This window comes from Pogoniulus pusillus, chromosome 9, assembly GCF_015220805.1.
Source record: "Pogoniulus pusillus isolate bPogPus1 chromosome 9, bPogPus1.pri, whole genome shotgun sequence".
NCBI classification, from domain to species: Eukaryota; Metazoa; Chordata; class Aves; order Piciformes; family Lybiidae; genus Pogoniulus; species Pogoniulus pusillus.
Genome location: NC_087272.1, coordinates 33,754,145 through 33,776,926, shown reverse-complemented (window position 1 = coordinate 33,776,926; position 22,782 = coordinate 33,754,145). Strand labels below are relative to the sequence as shown.

At 45.4% G+C, this 22,782-nt stretch overlaps 2 protein-coding genes across 3 annotated transcripts; one reads left to right on the top strand and one right to left on the bottom strand.

Annotated features, from left to right (window-relative positions):
* Nucleotides 1–608: 608 nt before the first annotated feature.
* On the bottom strand, nucleotides 609–14,636 carry LIAS (lipoic acid synthetase). Its single transcript, XM_064149154.1, has 11 exons — nucleotides 14,481–14,636; nucleotides 12,384–12,556; nucleotides 11,764–11,857; nucleotides 10,323–10,403; nucleotides 9,931–10,087; nucleotides 8,902–8,959; nucleotides 7,503–7,631; nucleotides 5,884–6,029; nucleotides 3,291–3,361; nucleotides 2,429–2,540; nucleotides 609–1,494 (listed from the first exon to the last, which is right to left on the bottom strand). The coding sequence occupies exons 1-11, from the start codon at nucleotides 14,553–14,555 to the stop codon at nucleotides 1,442–1,444; spliced, it is 1,149 nt and encodes a 382-aa protein (XP_064005224.1). The 5' UTR covers nucleotides 14,556–14,636; the 3' UTR covers nucleotides 609–1,441.
* A 53-nt stretch (nucleotides 14,637–14,689) lies between these two features.
* On the top strand, nucleotides 14,690–20,951 carry RPL9 (ribosomal protein L9). 2 transcript variants are annotated; one of them, XM_064149155.1, is made up of 8 exons: nucleotides 14,690–14,751; nucleotides 15,190–15,236; nucleotides 15,327–15,442; nucleotides 16,430–16,525; nucleotides 17,391–17,523; nucleotides 19,291–19,371; nucleotides 19,862–19,979; nucleotides 20,837–20,951. In XM_064149155.1, the coding sequence occupies exons 2-7, from the start codon at nucleotides 15,191–15,193 to the stop codon at nucleotides 19,966–19,968; spliced, it is 579 nt and encodes a 192-aa protein (XP_064005225.1). In that variant the 5' UTR covers nucleotides 14,690–14,751; nucleotide 15,190; the 3' UTR covers nucleotides 19,969–19,979; nucleotides 20,837–20,951. The 2 variants fall into 2 exon arrangements, with proteins under 2 accessions (XP_064005225.1, XP_064005226.1); XM_064149156.1 differs by lacking the exon at nucleotides 14,690–14,751 and adding an exon at nucleotides 14,956–15,104.
* Nucleotides 20,952–22,782: the final 1,831 nt, after the last annotated feature.

Below are 22,782 nucleotides of genomic sequence, written 5' to 3'. Positions count from 1 at the left end.
TCTTTAGACCTGCTCCAGCACCAGTGTCTTTCCTGTAGTGAGGGCCTCAAAACTGACCCCACTACTCAAGGTGTGGCCTCACCAGTACTGAAATACAAGGAGACTTTTCCTGGGCTGTACTGGTCACACTATTTCAGATCCAGGCCAGGATGCTGTTGGCTTTCTTAGCCACCCGAGCATGCTGCTGGGTCATGTTCAGCTGGCTGCCAGGAGCACTCCCACTGCCAACTGCAGCAGTTCAAAGAAAGTGCTGTTGTCCATTGTGGGATTACCTGCATGGGGAGAATTTGGGACCAGATATCAAATTCCTGGTGTATTTCCCAAATAACTTCATGAAGTTACAGCTGAAGGCAGTTCAAAAACTGAGAGTTACTGGGGACAGATGCACTTTGAACATTGATGGCGATAAAGAGAAGAATGTCCTGCTGCTAGTACCACCATAAGCCACATTTATATTACTGCTCAAGCTCAGTATGATCTGTAAGAGATTGCACATTTCATCCACAGTGCAGTTCACTTCTCTGCACTCACATTCATCTAACAATGAGACCAGCTCTCGAAGGAAGAGGTAGCCAGCCCAGTCCAGCACAACCACCACACCCTCAGACTGAGTTTTTAACTGTCCTTTAATGAGGCAGTACAGCAGTTTTGCATACCCAATACCCAAGCAGCACCTGTGCAATACAGTCAGGTCTGTTACAGGCATATACTCAAACCTGATTTATGCTGCCATGGCAACTGATATTCCATGTGGTTCAAATTTGATGGTACCTACACAAGGTTAATCGTCTTGCCCCAGAGGGCTCATTTCTTCAACTTGATACCTTATGTTTACCATGGTTCACACTTGGAGACATGCAAACACCTGAAAAGGATTAGCTAGCAGAAGGGTACAGCTCATTTTCTTGAGATGCATGTATGAGATTCCACCTCCTGAAGGAGTATCGCTGATACTTCCTCTGCTGCGGGCCACACCTGCCCTAATCTGGTCCTTTCTCATGTACACAGTCTTTCTTTAGAACTCCTCTAGTTCCCAGAGCCCCTGCAAACTTGTGTTACATAATTGTAAGATACACCAAAAGATCAGCACCTTTCAAATTACTGTTAGCATCTTCCAGCAGTGCTGATGGTAGTATCAAACTCCTTTACTTAAATCTGCCAGCTTACATTTCTCTCACCTCAGTTCCACCATGCTTTCAAAATAATGTCTAGCTTCTGACTTTTTGCTGAGCACTACAAGTACTATATAGTTGTAGCTCTGCCAGGAGGAATGAGGTAAAAAAAGGTGAAGCATTTTGGTGAGAGAAAAGTGTTCTGGAAAGATAGTAAATTTATTCATACATCCACCATCTGCTCTCCTGCATTTCTGGAACTGAGTGTAATTATGCACTGATAAAAGGATCCTTAACACTGGCTGCTTTAAATAAGTTCCCTCTCATTTTCAGATGGCCTTTGTCTTTCTTTTTTCTACCAAGTTCTTCAAGAAAAATTCACCTGATGAAAAGGCAAAAAAGCACCACAGTTAGTTGTAGGCAATTCAAGGAAAGCAAGCAAAACAATGCACATCACTTAATGCAGGTATTCTATTCTGCAGTGGTTCTTACCACAGGGTATCTGACAGTTCTATACAAGAGCACTTGCAGTGTAGCAGGGATGTAAGATAACCACAAACCAAACAACCACCCTCCACCCCTGAAATCCTGGCTTTCTGGAAGAGCTCTGCTGCTTCATGCTTTGTAATGGGCAAAGGTTAACTGACTCAAATTTTAATTCCTATTTCATGAAGTACCACCAACTTGTAGCAAAACCCCTTCTAAATCTCATCTGAGCTGGCATTAAAACAGCCTAAGAAGCAAGGTGATGAGTCCAAGATGAGTCTTCTCTGTTCTCTCCTGAGGAAGAAATAGGGTGTTGGACCTACACAACAGCTCCATTAATACCAACTGCTACTTAACACCCAGTGCCTTATCAGGAAACAAAAAAACCTCTATCATGACTACCTTGTTATTTCCAAGGCACTGTAAATAAATTCTGCAATAAAATCACATCACAGAGGACCCCATTAAACCTAGAAGTAGAATGTGCTGGAAAGCTAGGCACCATTTATCCTGCCTCACATTTAATATAAAACCAAACCACCTTAAGCAGCACAGCAATTGTATGAATGCTGCTGTCAGACTGAAGCATTCTAGTAGGAGGTGTCCCTGCCTAGGGCAGGAGGTTGAACTAGATGATTTCTGAGGTCCCTTCCACATTAAACCGTTCTATGATTTAGATGATCCTCAGAAGACAGTGAAAACAAAGAAAAGATGGCTGTATGAGGTGGTCCTTGAGCTGAGGTGAGCTTTGTTGCATATTACTTCACCCTTTTAACTTAATAGATTGAAATGTTTTGTGCCCAGGAGTCTAAAGCTTGTCAGACGTTTACCTGCTTTGTAGGAGGAGCGCACTAAGGGCCCGCTGGCAGTGTAATGGAATCCAAGATCATTTCCTACTTTTTCCCAGTACTTGAATTTTTCAGGAGTTATGTACTCCTCAACCTGAATGAAAGAAAAAGTCTTTTGGTCAGGATTAATGCACAGAAAATGGCTACAGCTAGCACGCAGTGAAATGAAAGACAATTATATTTTGAACTGCCAAGTTCAAAAGTCTGCACTAGGAAACTTCCAGCAGTCAAGTCACAAACTGAATATTCTCTCTGCTTTCAACCAGAAGAATGCATTTTATATAAGACTGCTTTCACACTGAGTTTAGGATTTCATTTCTAGTGGTTGTTGCTTGATCATTTTCTTCACTCTGGTTTTGAATGGTCCTTTTAAGCAAACCTTTTTTCTCTTTTGGTCAAATCGGTCAAAGAAATACAACAGTCCTAGAAATCTTTTCATTAATAGTGGAACACAGAACAGAGACCCCAGCTCTGGACAGACTGCAGGAGGAGAAAACGGTAATTTCCCCACCTGAAGTGGCACCATTATGGGAGAAATAGTTGAAGGGGAGCTGGCCTGAGCCATTAGGTTTGAGACATACAGTGAGTTTCTTGTTTTCCAGGATCATGCCTCAGCTCCAGCTGCGTCCCCAGCTAAGAGCAGAAGGCAAAAACGGGAAGTCTGCAGAAAATGGAAGGGACTGTGTGGCTGAGGTAATTTTTAGTGAAGAGCAGGTAACAGATGAGGGAAGGAAGGAAATTTTTCCCAACATCCACAGCTGAGGTAAGGACGCCTATCAAGCTTCAGTTTAGAAAAAGGCAACTCGACTGTGCAACACAGAGATGCAAATTGAAGGCATTTTACCTTGAGGTGACGTTTGGTTGGTTGCATGTACTGTCCTAGGGTCAAACAATCCACATCTGCCTCCCGCAACACTGCAAAAACAGAATTCCCTCTTAGTGGCAGAAGGATCACAAGGGACTGTCAGTGATTAACAGGACACCCTCCTTTCAAGTCTGAGCAAAGGTTACTCCACAGCACCCCACGGGCTTATATTCTGTTCTCCAGCAAGGGCAGCTGGCAGCCTGCATGATCAGCAGCCACCTACCTCGCTGTGAGTTGCAGGCTGCTGCCTGGTTTGAAGCCAGAGAGAACACCACTGTGCTGCACTCTGCAGTCACGTGCCTTGCTGCAGAGATGACAAGCTCTTCTCGTTTTTATCTGACTGCTTTTCACTCTGTCTTTAGGTCAGAGCCTTCATTTCACACACGCAAAAATGGATGTGTGCGTGTGCACTTGGCACTTCTCTTGGCACTGTTTCAAGAGACTTCATGCTGCAAAGATGTGGACAGCTCTAAAGAGCCATAAATCAGGGGGCACTGCCAACATCTTCTGCCAGGTTTCCACGCTTAGAATATATGTTAGTTTTGATGCTTGCAGAATCTCATCAGCTTTGATAGATTTAGTGTATGCTAGTGTCAATATACAGCAAAAGAATTCAGGTAGTCTGCTTACAGAGGGAGATCCAGCCACCTGCTTGTCAGCTAGCTTGAAGAACTGTGTTCACTGCAGCTAGTGGGGTGTTCTGAACAAAGGGATGCCTGAGGAATCACATTTTCCATGAACATACATCTTCTGGCTACCTGGGCTGATTGTCCCACATCAAATAGGAGGAAAAGAGTGTTTTAACTACAGCATTACACTCACTGTTACCCTGGAATTGCTGTTTAGATTGACACAGGTCTGTAAAGAAATTGGTTCTCTATTAGCACGTTTAAATATTCTTTTACTTATACCCTTTACAGTATCTGAGTGAATGTGGTGGGTGACAGTTTTGTCTCCAAATACACCTCTGAAAGTGGTCTGAAAACAAAGAGCACCAAATGTGGAATTTCAAATTCTCCTGGCTGGGAAATGCTAGGCAGGACGAATGGGAAGGTCACAAACTCTGGTCGTGTAGTCCAGATTATGGGACAGCTGCACAAAACAATGAGACTGCATCACTGCATTCTATGTATCATAGAAGCATAGAAACATTCAGGTTGGAAAAGACTCTCAGGATCACCAAGTCCAACTGATATCCCTACTCTACAAGATTCACCCTGAACTGTGTCCCCACGCACCACATCCAAACAACTTTTAAACATGTCCAGGTGACCCAACCACCTCCCTGTGCAGCCCATTCCAATGCCTGACCACTCTTGCTGTGAAAAAGTTTTTCAGAGAATCACAGAATCAACCAGGTTGGAAGAGACCTCCAAGATCATCCAGTCCCAGTCACTGCTTGAGGCCATTCCCTCTTGTTCTATCACTAATTACCTGTGATGGATTGTTGTACAGAAAATAAAGAACTAGGCAGATGCTGTCTCAGGGTATGGGACAAACAATCAGGCATTGGAACAAGTTGCCCAGGGATATGATGGAGTCCCTGGAGGCCTTCAAGGAATGTGTGGATATGGCACATGGGGACATGGTTTAGTGGCCATGGTGGTGTTGGACTCAGTGACCTTAGGGGCCTTGTCCAAACGAAACAATTCTATGATTCTAATGTCACAGGATGTATGGATTTCTCCTTATAAACACACTGCATTCACTCACCGCTGTGAAACTTTCTCCTCTTGAAAGTACATTTCATGAAATCATAAGAACATGCTACATCTCCTAGGGTAAAGGGTTTTTTTTTTTTGCATTTAAGTAAGCTGAAATAAATTATTTTAAGCAATCAGCTCTGCAGTTTCTAAAAAGGAATGCACAGTAAGGCAAGCCCATCTTCTTCCCCCTCTTCTCTGGGATTGGTTAGCCTGGAGAAGAGGAGGCTCAGAGGTGACCTTATTGCTGTCTACAACTACCTGAGGGGTGGTTGTGGCCAGGAGGAGGTTGCTCTCTTCTCTCAGGTGGCCAGCACCAGAACAAGAGGACACAGCCTCAAGCTACGCCAGGGGAAATTTATGCTTGAGGTGAGGAGAAAGTTCTTCACTGAGAGAGTCATTGGACACTGGAATGGGCTGCCCGGGGAGGTGGTGGAGTCGCCGTCCCTGGGGCTGTTCAAGGCAGGACTGGACGTGGCACTTGGTGCCATGGTCTAGCCTTGAGCTCTGTGGTAAAGGGTTGGACTTGATGATCTGTGAGGTCTCTTCCAACCTTGGTGATACTGTGATGCTGTGAAACTGTTGCAAAGGTAAGAATTTTAATACAGTCATCCAAAGATAGTTCTAATTCCCACTGCAGTCAACATGAGCTGCATCTACCTGTCAATATGCATCTGAAAGCCTTATGAAGGCAAAATATTTCAGAAGTTCAATCATTTTTAACCAAACTTTTTTTTTTGCCATAAAGCTTAGGAAACATTTCCTGTGCCAGCAAACTGCACGTAGAGGCAACGATACTTACAGCTGTTTTCCAACACAGTAAAATGGAGAGCTGTGACTTTAGGCACGTTCTTCCAACACCAACTTACGTTTCATGGTGGCATACACTTGCTCATCCGTCTCGCCTAGCCCCAGCATGATGGAGGTTTTAGAAATGACACCAGGTTGCACTGCTTTGGCGTGCTTCAGCACACGCACGGACTGCTCAAAGTTGGCTCGGGGATCACGGACCTTCCTTTCCGGGTTGGCAGCACAAGAAATGAAAACACACAAAAGGGTGCACACAGGTTGAGAGAAGCCAAGGAAGGTGCGCCCTGCTAGGTGCTACACAGTGAAAATGGCAACTTGGTGCTTCTGGCTCTGGAGTCTGGCACCAGCTGAGGACCCCCTGAATCATAGAATCAACCAGGTTGGAAGAGACCTCCAAGATCATCCAGGCCAACCTAGCACCCAGCCCTAACCAATCAACTAGACCATGGTACTAAGTGCCTCAGCCAGGCTTTTCTTGAAGACCCCCAGGGACGGTGCCTCCACCACCTCCCTGGGCAGCCCATTCCAATGGGAAATCACTCTCTCTGTGAAGAACTTCTTCCTAATATCCAGCCTATACCTACCCTGGCACAACTTGAGACTGTGTCCCCTTGTTCTGTTGCTGGTTGCCTGGGAGAAGAGGCCACCCCCCCACCTGGCTACAATGCCCCTTCAGGTAGTTGTAGACAGTAATAAGATCACCCCTGAGCCTCCTCTTCTCCAGGCTAAACAGGCCCAGCTCCCTCAGCCTCTCCTCACAGGATTTGTGCTCCAGGCCCCTCACCAGCTTTGTTGCCCTTCTCTGGACATGTTCCAGCACCTCAACATCTTTCTTGAATTGAGGGGCCCAGAACTGGACACAGTCCTCAAGGTGTGGCCTGACCAGTGTTGAGTACAGGGGCAGAATAACCTCCCTTGTCCTGCTGGCCACACTGTTCCTGATGCAGGCCAGGATGCCATTGGCTCTCTTGCCCACCTGGGCACACTGCTGGCTCATCTTCAGCTTACTATCAGTACCCCCAGGTCTTTTTCCTCCTGGCTGCTCTCCAGCCACTCAGTCCCCAGCCTATAGCGCTGCTTGGGGTTGTTGTGGCCAAAGTGCAGAACCCTGAAGGGATGGGTGGCACTCCAGCCTGCGTACCAAAGCCGGGCTCCCTTTCAGAAGTTCTTTACTATGAGGGCACAGGGTGCCCACAAAAGTTATGGACGCCTCATCCCTGTTTAAGCCCAGGCTGGATGCGCAATCTGGTCTAGAAGGAGGTGTGGCTGCCATGGCAGGAGGCCTGGAACTAGATGATCTTTAAGGCCTCTTCCAACTCGAGCCGTTCTTCGATCCTGCGGCTCTCCCCGGACCAGACCTCGCCCGCGCCGACGCGCAGAGGCGGCCCCGGCAAGCAGACACCGCCCCGGGGGCTGCGCACGGCGCGGCCGCCCTCTGCCGGCAGCTGCGGGGTACAGCAGCGCCGCCGCCGCGCGCGGCGCATGCTGGGAGCAGAGGCCCCTGGCGGCGCGCCCCGCGCCATTGCCCCTGCGCCGCCCGCCGCGCCCTGCCCCTGCCCCTGCCCCTGCCCTGCGGCGGGGCAAGCGAACGGCCCCGGCCGGATCGGCCACACAAAGCCCTACAAACCCCCTTCTCTGCTTTTGCTGTCTGCCGTTTATACGTGCTGGGACCGCTTACCGCTGCAGTTCCGGCACCGTCTCCACGTTGTGGGCATACACATCCAGTCCGGACAAAGCTACTTTCGCCACGGCGCTAAGGTCTCCTCGGAAATCGGGCGTCAGGCACTCCACCAGGATCTTGGAGTTCCTGAAATGGGCGGACGAAATAAACACACACGTGGAATTGTGTCACTGCTGCTAGAAAGCTCAAGCCCCAAAACCTAAGTAAATCCACAGTGCTCCGATAGCCCAAGCCAAGTGAACCCAGGATAGAATTCCAAAGCAGCAGGTTTCTGCAAGCAAACAAAACAGCCTGTCTTCAATTCCTGGCTTAACTGGTAGGAGCTTACAAGTACCTAAAGGGAAAGTGTCCAGAGGATGAAGCCAGGCTCAGTGGTGTCCAGTGACAGAACAAAGTGCGATGGACACAACCTGAACACGGGGTTCCACGTAACAAAAGGACAAAAGCCCTCACTCTGAGGGTGACAGAGCACCGAAACAGGCTTCCCAGACAGGTTGTGTCCTTCTCTGGAGGCATTCCAAACCTGCCCGGACTTGTTCTTGTGTGATTGACTCTGGGTCACTGCTCTAGCAGTGGAGTTGGCCTCGATCTCTTGAGGTCCCTTCAACCTCTACCATGCTGTGATTCTGTCAAAGCTGAATAATAGATATAAAATAACAAATATAAAAGCAATTCTTAAACAATCTCATTCACTGCTTTTATGTGATTTTTCATGTCTTGAGTTTAGTACCAGAGACCCAAAATAGAGAGGAGCTGTAATCCTGCCTACTGGATAACAAGACTCTGCGTTATTACTCTGCAAGCTAATCTTGGTGTCCAGGAGCCAGATTTCAGCTCAAAAATACAGGTAGGAAAAACTGTAAGAACTTTTTGAGTCTCAGGATGTGCTGGATAAAGACTTAAATAGGTTTACATGAATTAAATCTGCAGGTAAACAAGTATGTTATCAAATGGTGTACCAGACACTGATAAAGAATGAAGAAGGCACAGCTAGGGAAAGCAGGAAGGTACAATTGCAGACTTAAACTGCTGAAAGAGAAACTCAGCTTCTGTCATGTGGTAACCCTTATCTAAATCCACTGTGTTTGAGCCCCAAGATTCAAGAATGAGCATACCTCAAAAGCATTTACACATTTCCTGGCAAACCAGCTGCCTCTTCAACGAAATAATCCAGTACTTAGCTTTAAATAAGCCTGGGCTAAATCAGAAATGCATCCAAGTTCAAAATAATTTGGGGCCATTATATGAGAAAGAGGAAAAGCTAAAAGCAGACTTCTGTATTTGCATGGCCCCTGAAATAATCCAGGTACAGGTAGTTTTGACCTGTATGCAGCACCATGTTCTAAAGTTTTAACAGTAATAGATTGATAATAGTAGTAATGTATTAATGAAGTACCTTTCTTTCAGGTGAGAGACTGTCTTTGCAAAGTGTTCTGCTCCCCCATCAGGCATATCTGGAAGCATTTCAATTAGTTAACCACTCTGTTCAAGAAATGTATTTACTTATTATCAAAGTCACAAAACCTCTGCAGATCCTGTTTTCAGTGCAAAACAACAAAAGCAGTTGAACCTCAGTTTTATCTTGCCACCTATGTCAAAGGTTTACAACAAATACTCTACCAAGCCTTGTCCTGCACAAAGTCTAACTGTGATCATCTAGGGCAGACTTCAAATGTTTACTCTGAATTTATCCATCTCTAAGTTCACTGCTGTCAGGCTGGGCACACAATGGCTTCATGTATTTATGGGTTTGGTCTGAGAAACACTTCTACAAAAAAAAAGGAATAAATTTATATGTATATATTATACTTATTATATATAGATATATATACACACTGCTCTTTTATTTTCAGCCACTTTGACACTAGTGGACTTTCACCATACTGAACAGCCCTTACAAAGGTTTTCCCCATCTGTGTGATGTCACCATAAAGGAGCTACTAAAACCCCAGAAAAAGGTGATATTCAGTACTGTTACACATCATAGGTTGGGAGGAAGTTCTGTAGTGATACTATAGCTGAATGTTTACAGAGGTTTTCTTTGGTGAGTAAAGTAAAAGAACATGGTGTGGGTGTATATATCTATTTATGTATCTATTTTGCAAAGGTATATATGTATGTATTTTGGAGAAATAAAGAGTTATAAAATACTTACTATGAAATATAAATACTATACTACAATACTGAGTATAAAATACTCAGTACAGTAATACTCCATATGTTTAATAACAGTGTAACTGCATCAGATATAAAGAAACATTAAGAACATGAAGAAATCTTCCAGCTTCAGGACTGCACTATCAGCTCCTTTAAAATAGTAATGCTTAACAGTTGTGCTGACTCAAATGTTTCCTGATGTCTGTGTTTGTCTCATAAAACACAGGTGAGAGCTCAGACTGGAAGAGATGCGAGACAAGATACTGACCGTCTCTGTCGACAGATGTCAATACCACATAATCCAGGCCCCACTCAGCTATAGCCTTTGCTGTGTTGTAAGGCTCCTCGGGATCCAGGGGAGGTGGATTTTTGGCTGTCTTTACTGAACAGAATCTGCAACCTCTAGTGCATGTGTCACCCATCAGCTGAAATAAGAGGGAAGTTCTTACCTTTACATTGTACACACCACTACTGCTTAGCTGAGAAACAGCTACATAAGCTCAAGCAGATAAATCCCAATACTATGCAAATAAAAGCACAGAACAGTGCTTCACTATCAACTTCTTGCAATGAAACCACTCTACCACAGCAGAGACCCAAAAATGCACCACAAACAGCTCAAACATTACTGGAATATAGAAGAAATGGTTAATGGCTTACCATAATAGTAGCTGTAGCTGTAGCATATTCACCACCTCCCCAGCATTCTCCAATGTTGGGACAACGGGCTTCTTCACATACCTGAAGGTAAAAGACAGACATGTACCTGCCTTTTTTTTCCATAGGTATTAACTAAAGACAGCAATGCACCTGTCTTTTTTCTGTATTATTATAGAAAATGATTATTGTATGATTGATCAGTTTTGAAGGTAGCCTACAGGCAAAGCAGAATCACAGCACAGTGGGTGCTGAAAAGGACCTCTGAAGATCATCTGATCCAACCCTCCTGCTAAAGCAAGATCACCCAGAGTAAATCACATAAGAACACATCCAGGTGGGTTTGGTATGCTTCCAGAGAAGGAGACTCCACAACCTCTCTGGGCAGCCTGTTCCAGTGCTCTGACACTTTCAAAGTAAAGATTTTTTTTCCTTATGTTTATTTTATTTATGTTTTCATGAGAGCTTCATGTTGTTCTGTAAGTCAGTAACTTAGGAAGAGAGCTGTTTCCTGATTTCCACTACCATTCTCTCCCTCTACTTCACAACTTCAAAAGCTAGAAGACTGACTTGTTAATTAGGAAAATTTGCCATTAACATTTTACATGTAAAAACTGATAAAACATTGACAAAGTTTGATGCATCACAGCAGGACCTTACCCTTAAAGACAAAAAAAAGTGTAAAAAAAGCTCTCCAAGCATACCCACCAGTTGTTCCCATCTGGAAGGTAGATTTAGGTACAGATATTTCTAGAATTTCTGTTCATGCAAAATATGTATACAGCTCTCAAATTTGGTATGTTTCTATTAAAACAGTGACATGTAGCATCTTCTGATCCTTTTGGTGATGCAAGTAGTAAACCCTAGTATTTTAGATCAGGGAAAACATAAAATGTTCTTTTCACTCCGTCTCCACTCCTTACGAGTAAAATTCACTGCTAGCAAAAATGATCAGCACTAGGCTTGGTCTCAGGGTTGAAGATCATACAAGGAATCATAGAATCATAGAATCAACCAGGTTGGAAGAGACCTCCAAGATCATCCAGGCCAACCTAGCACCCAGCCCTAGCCAGTCAACTAGACCATGGCACCAAGTGCCTCATCCAGGCTTTTCTTGAGCACATCCAGGGACGGTGCCTCCACCACCTCCCTGGGCAGCCCATTCTAATGCCAATCACTCTCTCTGGCAAGAACTTCCTCCTAACATCCAGCCTATACTTCACCCGGCACAACTTGTGACTGTGTCCCCTTGTTCTGTTGCTGGTTGCCTGGCAGAAGAGACCAACCCCCACCTGGCTACAATGTCCCTTCAGGTAGTTGTAGACAGCAATGAGGTCACCCCTGAGCCTCCTAATGATCTCTACCTGTTCTCCATGGAGAAATAATTTGTATCTGTAAGAAATGCCTTATTCCTACAGGAAAACTTGGTTGGTACTAGACTTACTGTGTGAAGATTTAAACTTCTCAAGGTATTCTTTAGTTTATTGTAGTTTTTTCCCATGGGAATCTTTGTTTTCAGCCATGGAGGAAGTCGCAGCCTGAATAAGAAAACATAAGGATTAATAAATTATTTACATGGTAAGCTTTCATTCACTTCAAGGATACACTTCAATTAGTTACAGATCCCAACTAGGAGAGTTCCCTTAAAGGCTGATGCAGCTCAGCAACCAGTATTAACACCATTAATGATCACAACAGACTTCTCTCTTCTATGTTTACCATCATCCCACAGTCCCTTAAAGGCTGATGCAGCTCAGCAACTAGTATTAACACCATTAATGATCACAACAGACTTCTCTTTTCTGTGTTTACCATCATCTCACATTGAAGAGCAGGAATTTGAAAGATTTGCACTGTAAAATGGAAAACACTTAACTATACTGGTGGGATTTAGTACTGCCACACTGGAGACTGCAACAGTGAATGGCAGCTCCTGTTGCACAGCCATCAGACAGTCTGGTTAAATCTATAACTGAAACTGGGGATGTTAGATTTAGTCTTCCTTTTGTTTTACATGGAGGATGCCCCATAGAAGCAATTACAGTTGTTTAAAATTACAACTACCTTTCTCCTTTCTGACGCTTTAAATTGCCTTTGTACTCGGCCCATGCACTCTTGTCTGACAAATCTCCAGACACAAAATCCTGTAAGCTGGGTCCATTCTGCAGAAATTCTTTTTTTTCATCTGTCAGAGAACCAGATCTTCTGTACTGGTTACACACATGGCTCCCAGACACCTACAAGAAGCAACACTGTCATTTCTTGAGTTATAAGTGTACTAGCATTATACACTATCTAATTACTTGCCTTTCTGGTGGTTAATGGGCACTTGATGTTAAGCATTTTGCCAGCTGTCACCACGACCATCCCCCTGCAACCTGAGAGGTTGTGTGATGATCTAATAGCAAAACCTCAGGAAACTATCTTATGTAAAGCTTAAACACAGAACTATACCATTCAAAGTTTTCTTGTTCCATTACTCTGGAAATTGTCACTAAAACACAAAAGCTGGATATCCTGGAATAGAGTCCAACTATTGCTGAAAAACTACTCCTAAGGTATTTTTTATTTGGCATGGGAAACAGTCAGTTGTATTTTGAATCTGGGCTTCTGAATAGCCATAGGTATGCTTCCCAACTTGCAGCTGGCACTGGGTGAAGAAGCTACTGCTGTCCTCTTGTGTCTGCTTGCCTGTCACTAAGTGGATGTAGTTACCACTTAAGGAAAATCTTTGCTACTTGCTTCCAAGAGGGGGTTGAACAGAATGAAATGTTGAGCTGGAACACATGGGTTTATGCTGAGTATTGATTTTTAAGTGCAAGATATTATGAGTTAGTCTGTTTCCATGGCAATATGCAATAGCAGCCCGTAACTTTTCAGTGGTTAGAAACTGGTTTTCTTTGTGTTTCCACATTTCCTTGGATGTTTAATGGTTCTGCTAACCATAGCACAGTGTTTCCAGATAAGTGATTGCCCATTGGAATGGGCTGCTAGGGGAGGTGGTGGAGTCACTATCCCTGGAGGTCTTTAAGATAAGGCTGGATGAGGCACTTAGTGCCATGGTTTAGTTAATTAGAAGGGTTAGGTGATAGGTTGGACTTGATGATCCTAGAGGTCTTTTCCAACCTGGTTAATTCTGTGATTCTGTCATTCTTAAGTTAAGCATATAGAATTGTTTTGGTTGGAAGAGGCCCTTAATATCATCAAGTCCAACCGTTAATCCAGTACTGGCAGGTCACCGCTAACCCATGTCCCTCAGCAGCACAGCTACACGGCTTTTAAATCTCTCCCACGGATGGGAATGCCAGCACTGCCCTGGACAGCCTGTTCCAGGGATTGACAACCCTTTCAGTGAAGAAGTTTCTTCCACTATCTAGCCTAAACCTCCCCTGGTACAACTCGAAGCCATTTCCTCTCACCCTGTCGCCTGCTATTAGAGAGAAGACACCAACCTGCACCTGCCTCCAACTTCCCTTCAGGGACTTGTAAAGGGCGAGAATGTCTCATCTCAGCCTCTTCTCCAGACTAACCCACTCCAGGCTCCTCAGCTGCTCCTCACAGGACTTGTGCTCTGTAATTTATCTTTTTCTTTTTTTATTTGAAGTAATTCGAAACGTGCACAAAGCCCGAGTTATTCCAAAATATCTTAGCCTTACACCTATTGAGTTACAGATAGTGTGTTTGGGTAGAAGTAACGTAGCACGGATTGAGATTTGGGGGCTGAGAAGCAGGACGTTAAGATGGCCAAGCGCAGGCTGCCCGGTCAGTGACCGCCGGGAGTTGTTTGGATGGTACAGCCTCAGAAGCGGAGCTGCACCGGATGGGCTCCTAGCCCGGTGCCGTGTCTGCACGTACCGGCACAGCAGCTCTCCGGCCGGCCTGACGTACCGGCACGGCCAGTTCAGTGCTGGGGACAGCCCTTCCCAGAGCCCTGTCCGCGGAGATTTACCGCTGTCACGCCCCGCAGCCCGCCCTGGCAGCCCGCAGCCACCAAGGAGGCGAGCTCGGCTAACAGCATCGTCTCCTGCCGGCACCAGGCGCCCCGTTCCCTCGCCAGGGGTCTACCTCGGGATCTTATGTATGCCGAGCTGCAAGGCCTGCCCCGGTGGAATAGGCAGTCGGCCGTCCAGCACCCTACTGCGGCACACGGCGCCCACTCACCCGACCCTGGAGTCCCAGCAGCAGCCGCCGGGCGGCCGCGGCCCCACAGCAGCGGCCCCGCGGCAGCAGCGACATGGCGAGGCCGGACCCGCTCGCCCGATCAATCGTCTCAGCGCTCGGCCTGCCGCCTCAGTCAGCTCAGCACATCTGCTCTCGGCTACTCTTGCCTCCTGAACGCCTATCCTCAGCGTGATGACGTTCTGGGACCGAGAGCGGCTACAAGTACGTGATGACGTCAGGCGCTGCCTCTTTGGGTTCTGCCTGCTGCCAGGTGAGGCGCGGGCCGGTGGAGGAATCCGGGGCCATCGGCTGCGGGCAGCCTCCTTGTGCACCCTGCCTGGGTGCGATCACACCCCCTGAGCCGCCCCGAGCGCAGCCGCCGCGTTCTGTCCCAAATGCTGTGCGAGGGAAGCCCCGGGATGGCGCTTAACCCCTGCCCCCCCTCCCCAGCGGTTCTAGGCCCAGCCTAGGCCGCGCTCTGGTGTTGAGCACTGAGGCAGCCGCTTCCCATGGGCCCGGCGAGGACGTGGCGGTGTTAGAAGCGGAGCCCAGCGTCTTGGCGGCTTAGAAGTGGCAGAGGGAGTGGGTGCTTGGGGCCTGCGCTCCATGGTTTCGCGTTCCGGGGTACGTTAGTGGGAGGCGCGCTAAGGGTGCCGGAAAAGGGCTTTGCTTTGAGGTTCTGCAGCTTCTTTTTGGTGTTCTTTTTTAGGATGAAGACCATTCTTAGCAACCAGACGGTTGACATCCCCGAAAAAGGTAAGTCTACGTGGGTGTTTTGGGCGTGGATACATGTTTTGTGGTGCTGATCCCGCAGCTGCTTTACTTGCGTCTACCTTTGATTTCCAGTCAGCGTAGCCCTGAAGGGCCGGACAGTCATTGTAAAGGGCCCCAGAGGAACCCTGCGAAGGGATTTTAACCACATCAACGTGGAGCTGTCCCTCCTGGGAAAGAAACGCAAGAAGGTGAGTGCTGTAGAGGCTGTTTTCTCTGCCCAGAAAGAGGTGGGTTGCTTATAGTGTAGAAGATTAAAATAGCATTTTCATTTGCAGACAAGTTGCTTAATTTTCTGCATGTTTCTTGTGTTGTGTGAAAGAGGTTGGACTTGTGGAACCTCAAGTATCTGTTCTGGAACTCTGGAATTCTTGAAGTTTTGGAGTGAATTTGTTGATTGATTTTGGTTTTGTAGTTACATAGAATCATAGAATCAACCAGGTTGGAAGAGACCTCCAAGATCATCCAGTCCAACCTATCACCCAGCCCTAACCAATCAACTAGACCGTGGCACTAAGTGCCTCATCCAGGCTTTTCTTGAAGACCCCCAGGGACGGTGCCTCAAATGGAATTGATCATTATGTGCTGTGTTTTTATAAACCAGCTAGTTTTAGCTAGATAAACCTAAATCTCTTCATTTCCAGAGCTGACAGGTTACTTCAGGAGAGCATAGATTTTTATAAATCATGTTTTTGTACTGGCTTAAGAGCTGTGGGGAAAAAAATAACAGGGAAGAGTGGCTCATTTCAACTACTTTGTCACAAGCATCTAGATTTTTGTTTCAACACTTATCACTGCTCGCCCTTTCATTGTGTAGATAATACCTGAGAGAATGACTTCAGAGCAACTTGTTCTATGTTCAGCATTGGATAAAACATGTATTTTTGCGTGAGATGTCAAAATACCTGTCCTGGTTTCAGTCAAGCTTTGTTAATAATGAGAAATGAGGGGGAAAAAAGGTGGTGTTTTTATGTGTTTAGGGGTTAAGGTTGAAAATGTCAGTAATGAGGCCTTTAGTAGCCATCTAAAGAAACAAAACAGTTTTGTGGTTTTGCTGCGGCAGCTTTTAAGTGTCTAACCTGAACTTCGCTTAGTTTGACACACAAATGTGCGTAGTTTGGAGGTATAGCAGAAAACTTAGCTAATTCTGGTTTGTTTTGTGTTTTTTTTAATCACAGCTGCGTGTTGACAAGTGGTGGGGTAACAGAAAGGAGCTGGCAACAGTTCGCACCATTTGCAGCCATGTGCAGAACATGATCAAGGGGGTGACACTGGTGAGTTCCCTTTGGAAATGGAGTAATTTGTGTCATTTGTTAACTGATGGTGCTGGGCACCTTTTTATCATAGAATCATAGAATCAGCCAGGTTAGAAGAGACCTCCAAGATCATCGAGTCCAACCTATCACCCAGCCCTATCCAGTCAACTAGACCATGGCACTGAGTGCCTCATCCAGTCTTTTCTTGAAGACCCCCAGGGACGGTGCCTCCACCACCTCCCTGGGCAGCCCATTCCAATGCCAATCACTCTCTCTGTGAAGAACTTCTTCCTAACATCCAGCCTATACCTACCCTGGCACAACTTGAGACTGTATCCCCTTGTTCTGTTGCTGGTTGCCTGGGAGAAGAGGCCACCCCCCACCTGGCTACAATGCCCCTTCAGGTAGTTGTAGACAGTAATGAGATCACCCCTGAGCCTCCTCTTCTCCAGGCTAAACAGGCCCAGTTCCCTCAACCTCTCCTCATAGGATTTGTGTTCCAGGCCCCTCACCAGCTTCGTTGCCCTTCTCTGGACATGTTCCAGCACCTCAACATCTTTCTTGAATTGAGGGGCCCAGAACTGGACACAGTACTCAAGGTGTGGCCTGACCAGTGAGAGCTTTTACTTCAGTGAGAGCTTTTTTGACCATTCAAGATGTAGCTTCTCTCTTTTTCAACCTTGCACATGCTGTCAGGCAAGTTCTGCAGGTGGAACAAAGCATCAGCAGTAACTAACTAGATGTCTCTTGGGCTCAATGACTTGCCCTTGTTAAACTCCTCTCAATATATTTTGGGTTTATGGGTCTCTAGTAGGTTTTACATGTCTTGCATGCCTTCTGGCTGCTTTCTGCTTTCAGTATCTGATGGTGCCCTTTGTCCTAGGGATTCCGTTACAAGATGAGGTCAGTGTACGCTCACTTCCCAATCAACGTGGTTATCCAGGATAACGGCTCACTCGTGGAGATCCGGAACTTCCTAGGGGAGAAGTACATTCGCCGAGTGCGCATGAGGCCAGGTGAGCGGCTCTGGATGTGGATGATTCTGTTTCTGATGAATTTCTGAACTCTTCCTTTGGATACTGCCACTGATAACAGGCAACAGTGAATCATGGAATCCTAGAATGGTTTGATGTGGAAGGTACCTTAATGATCACCTAGTTCCAACCCCCAGCCATGGGCAGGGACACCTACTAGACCAGCTTGCTCTAGATCCCAGCTGGCTTAGCTTTCAACCTTTCCAGCCTTGGAGCCTCTGTAGCTTCTTTGGGCAACCAGTTTCAGTGCTTCACCACATGCATAGGAAAAGAAAAATCTTCCATTATGTCTTATATCTAATATGAATTGAGCTTCCAGTCTGAAGCCATTTGTCTCTTGTCCTGTCACTCATGCCTGTGTCAGAAGTCCCTCTCCAGTTCTCTTGTAGGCCCCTTCAGATACTGGAAGGCTTCTAGAAGGTCTCCCTGGAGCTTTCCCTTCTCCAGGCTGAACAACCTTCAGCTTATCCTCAAAGTTGATTTGGTCCATCCCTCTGATCATGATCGTACACTTGACCTTCCCTTAACCATTCCATGTTCTTCTTTTGCTGGGGGCTCCAGAGCTGGACACAGAACTCCAGGTGGGGGTCTCACCAGAGTACAGGGGCAAAATCCCTTTCCTCCACCTGCTGCCCACACTGCTGATGCAGTCCAGGACATTGTTGGTTTCTGGGCTGCAAGTGCATGTTGCTGGTTTGTGTTGAGCTTCTCATCAACCACCATCTTCCAAGTCCTTGAATGATTGTTGAAACAGCATTTTCCAGTCTGAATTTGTGTGCTCTTTGCCATGCTTAGATTTTTACTTCATAATGCTGTTGTAATTTGCTCTTGGTAATGAGATTTAATAGCTAATAACTATTTGAGACCTAGTTACTGTGGTTATCTTAGCTGCTGGGTTTGCATCATGTACTTAGGAGCTTCAGCAAGGTGTCCAGCAGAGTAGGCATTTGATAGAGCTTGTTAAGCTTCCAGGAGGAGGCAAACATGTCATGAACACAGTTAGATTAAGACCGTAAGAAAGATTTCCCATATCCATGTTTTTTTGATAGTTCCACTGCTGGTGAAGGTAAGGATGAGGACGTTTAATGTGACTTAGTGTTTTGGAGTGGCTTTAGATGACAACATACTTGTCCAGAATCACTGGAAGTTACAGTACAGAGTTACTTGCGGTGACTCATTTACTTTGGGGTATTGAGGATGGGTTTGATAATTGTATTTAAGTTGGCATTTGCTTCAAGACAGTCAGGTGGTGGCTTAAAACCTGACATCTACTGACTGCATAGATGCAGTTATCAATACTTCCCAGTGTTACTGTCCCTGCAATTAAAATTTCCTGTTAGACTCTTGAGTGTCCCAGTGTTCACCTCTGGAGGGGCAGGGTTTCTTGTCAGTAGCTTTTGATTGGGGCGACTCCAGTTTTGTCTTGGAAAAATTAAGAAGGTGGCAACTCTACTCACCTAGCTGATAAAAAGTCATGCTGGTAACATCTCTAACTTCCACATGATGTTGGTGAAATGCGGCATCTAAGTCCTTAGTTGCATGATCCAGAGCATGACTTGCACTAATCTTTGTGTGCTGACACTGTGAAGGAGGACAGTCATGGAAGAGATTTGGGAGGCACTTGCAGGGAAGTCATAGAATGTCATTAATGCCTAAAGCACTGCTTCCTAGAGCTGCAAACTGAGACAGGATGTGAATACTCTAGTGTGCTTAACCATCAGTGAAGATTTTGCAATTTCCTTTCTGTAGGTGTTACCTGTGCCGTATCTCAAGCCCAGAAGGATGAGCTGATCCTTGAGGGGAATGACATCGAATTGGTCTCCAATTCAGGTTTGTGCAGTGGATATGTGGGCAGATAAAATGATACAGCCACTGTGATCTGAAGACATCAGCTTAGCAAACTGTCTTTTTTTTTCTCAAACCCTGAGATAAATAACAGTTTGTTGTTTGTTGGTTTTTTTTTCTTTTTATACTTTAATTGCTTTTCATAGCTGCCTTTTTTTTTTTTACTAAACTTAAAAGATACTTGTACAAGCCTATAGATGTTCTTTGAATCAGTATTGGTGTCCTTTTTGGCACCAAGCTTCTCAGCTTTCTATTTGTCCCCAAATGTGCAGAAGTAAACTGCCAGTGCCCTGGGCTGCCAGGATTAGTTCAGTGAAAAACATTCTGTTTTCATAAGAACTGATGTGGTTGCAAATTGGCAATTATATTCTGCAGGTCACAGTTCCATTGGTTGGTTGAAATACTGGAGAATAAACAGAGCTGTGAGATGGCTTAGCCCTCTTTCTTTGTGGTAATGGTCTTGCTTTATCTGCAGCTGCCTTGATCCAGCAAGCCACTACAGTCAAGAACAAGGATATCAGGAAATTCTTGGATGGTATCTATGTTTCTGAGAAAGGAACAGTGCAGCAGGCAGATGAGTAAAGCTCTAATAGGTTGGTATCATCTTAACACAAATTAATTGTCTTTTGTGTAGAGGTGGTGGCTCCGTCTAGGGACTTCACAAGGTTTATCTGCATAAACAAGACTGTGCTTGCAGGCTCCCAACAGGGACACAGTTGTGTTTATAAAGGGCATAAGAGGTATCAAGACACTTAAATTTTGTTATGGCTCAGCAGCAGCTTTCCATCTCTCATGAACTTGGTGGTGCATTGCTGTGTGGAGAAGTACCTGACTCTGAAGGGCTGTATTTTGCACTGGAAATGCTGTTTGTGATGATGGCTGAAAATTTAATGCCAGCTGTGACCTGGCCTGACAGACCAGAGGAGACTTCCTTAGACTAGTGTTCCTCCTAGGTGGTCTTCTGTGTAGTTAGTGTGTAAAAAGAACAGCAGTTTACATGGTGTGTATACATTTGTTACTGGAATAACAATTTTGGGTGTAATTTAAGAGTTTTAACTACTGAAATAATTTGATAGGTTTCATCTCTCTGTGGTTCCATACGTGGTACCAGAACATTTGTGCAGGACTAGACAAGCTGAATTGCAAATGAAATAAATGTGTGTGTTCTGCATCTAAGCTTGAGACAGAAGACATCAGTCAGGTACTGGACACTTGTAAGCTGCTGGAAAAAAGTAGTGCTGTTCTGAGTTTCTTGAGAGATGGAAGAACTTACTGCTTGCTTGTTCAACAGCTCTGAGCTGTTGTGTTTGAAGTCATCTCTAATTTTTCTGAATAAAATGAAACAAATTCTTTGAGTTAATGTCAAAACTATGAGATGAATTGTTTAGTGTCTATAATTGGTTTCACATTTGTAGTGATAAAACTTTCTTAAAGCTCTTTTTATTTACAGTTGTCTGGATCCTGAAGGACACCAACATGAGGCAGTGTATCAGCAAGTACTAGCTTGAAGAATCCAAGACAAAATCCCCAGACCATAAGAGGTTTAATAAATGAAACATATTTTATATCTTGGCTTCTATTTTTAAGTACTAAATGGTGATAATGTGAACCTGTTCAAGAGCTCTGGCCATTGGAGAAGCGGATCATCACAGGGTAATGCAAGATGTTAGCACTTTGTGGATCACGGAATGTTGGTGGTTGGAAGGGACATCTTGGAAAGATTGTGGTGTCCAACCCCCCTGTCAGAGCAGAATCACCTTGAGTAGGTCACACAGGAATGCATCCAGGCAGATTTTGAATGTCTCTAGAGAAGGAGACTTCACAACCTCCTTGGGCAGCCTGTTCTAGTCTTCCTCGCAGTGAAAAGTTTTTCCTTCTATTCATGTCAAACCTCCTCTGCTCCAGCTTGCACCTGTAGCCCCTTGTCCTATTATTGGACATCACTGAGCAGAGTCTGGTTCTGTTCTGACACCCTTCACATCTTTATGAACATGAATGGGGTCACCCGTCAGTCTTCTCCAAGCTAGATAGCCCCAGCTCCCTCAGCCTTTCCTCATAAGACAGATGTTCAACTTCCTTGGCTATCTTTATGGCTCGGCACTGGTCTTTGAAGCAGTTCCCTGAAGTTGTAAGGGACCTCAGCTAGTCCAACTCCTGCCATCAGCAGGGGCATAATCAACTCGATCAGCTTGCCCAGAGCCCCATCAAGCCTCACCTTAAATACGGGGTCTCAACCACCTCCCTGGGCAACCTGGTCAGTGCTCCACTACCCTCATGGTAAAGAAACGGTTCCTAACATCCAGCCTAAATCTGTTCTTGACTAGTTTGAAGCCATTGCTCCTTGTCCTATCGCTACAGGGTTGGCTTCCTACCCATTGGGATGCTCTGACCTTGACCTCAGAAGACACAGTCTTTGAATGTTAACCAACAATATTGGGCCTCTTTACCTTCTTCTAGTTCTGTCCCATGGGACTTCCCTAGCAGTTGTTTGAAAAAGACAAAGTTGGCCCTACTGAAGTCCAGGGTTGTCTTTTTCTTGCTTTTTCATCTTGCTGTGTAGCAACACCTAATTGTTGTGCTGTGGTAAAATCCACATCATCATTTGTTACACATTCAATTTTGAAATAACATTAATAGAAAAACTTAAATTGTGCAGCTCAAGGAGTCTCAAAATCCTTTGTGTTCCCATGCTGCACACTGAATGCAGGGAGTTCCCTGGTGTGTTCAAGGTGACTTCACAGTTGCTGTGGGTGATAACTAGTTGGTGGGTTTGGGTGATGGAAGAATGCATGTGCCTCCAACACCCATGCTAATAGAATAATTCACAGTCTGAAATGGCCAGAGACTTCCTGCATTTCACTTTTAATAAGCCTTCTGTGATGGTGACTGCTACTTGAAATAGTCTTGGGGATTTATGAAATGAGACTCTAGGTTGGGTCAGGTATTAGAAGTCTGAGGTTCAGCTATCATTTGCCTTGTGTTTGATGCTGTCTTGTGTTCAGATGCAGTTGCGAAAGTGTAAATACCTTTTAAGATGTGCTGGGACACTGATAAAGTCCACTTGGAGGTCTTAAGACTGAGGTGACTAAATTCTGGTTGGAACACTTTGGGTGTATCCCTGAATCTTAAAAATGGTACTGGAAAAGAAGGTTGTGAAGTGGAGGAAGGAGCAGAAATTTTGCTGATGGCACTTTTTGCCCATAGTTGCATTTCTCCTTCTCTGGAGACTTTCACAATCCACAGGGATGCATTCCTGTGTGGACTACCCTAGATGATTGCTTCGCAAGGGGTTGGACTTGATCTTTGAAGGTCCCTTCCAATCTCTAAGGTTCTGTGATTCTGTGATTGTAGAGAAGTTTCTCTACCCCTCTCCAGAGGTGTGTGCTCTCTGCCTGG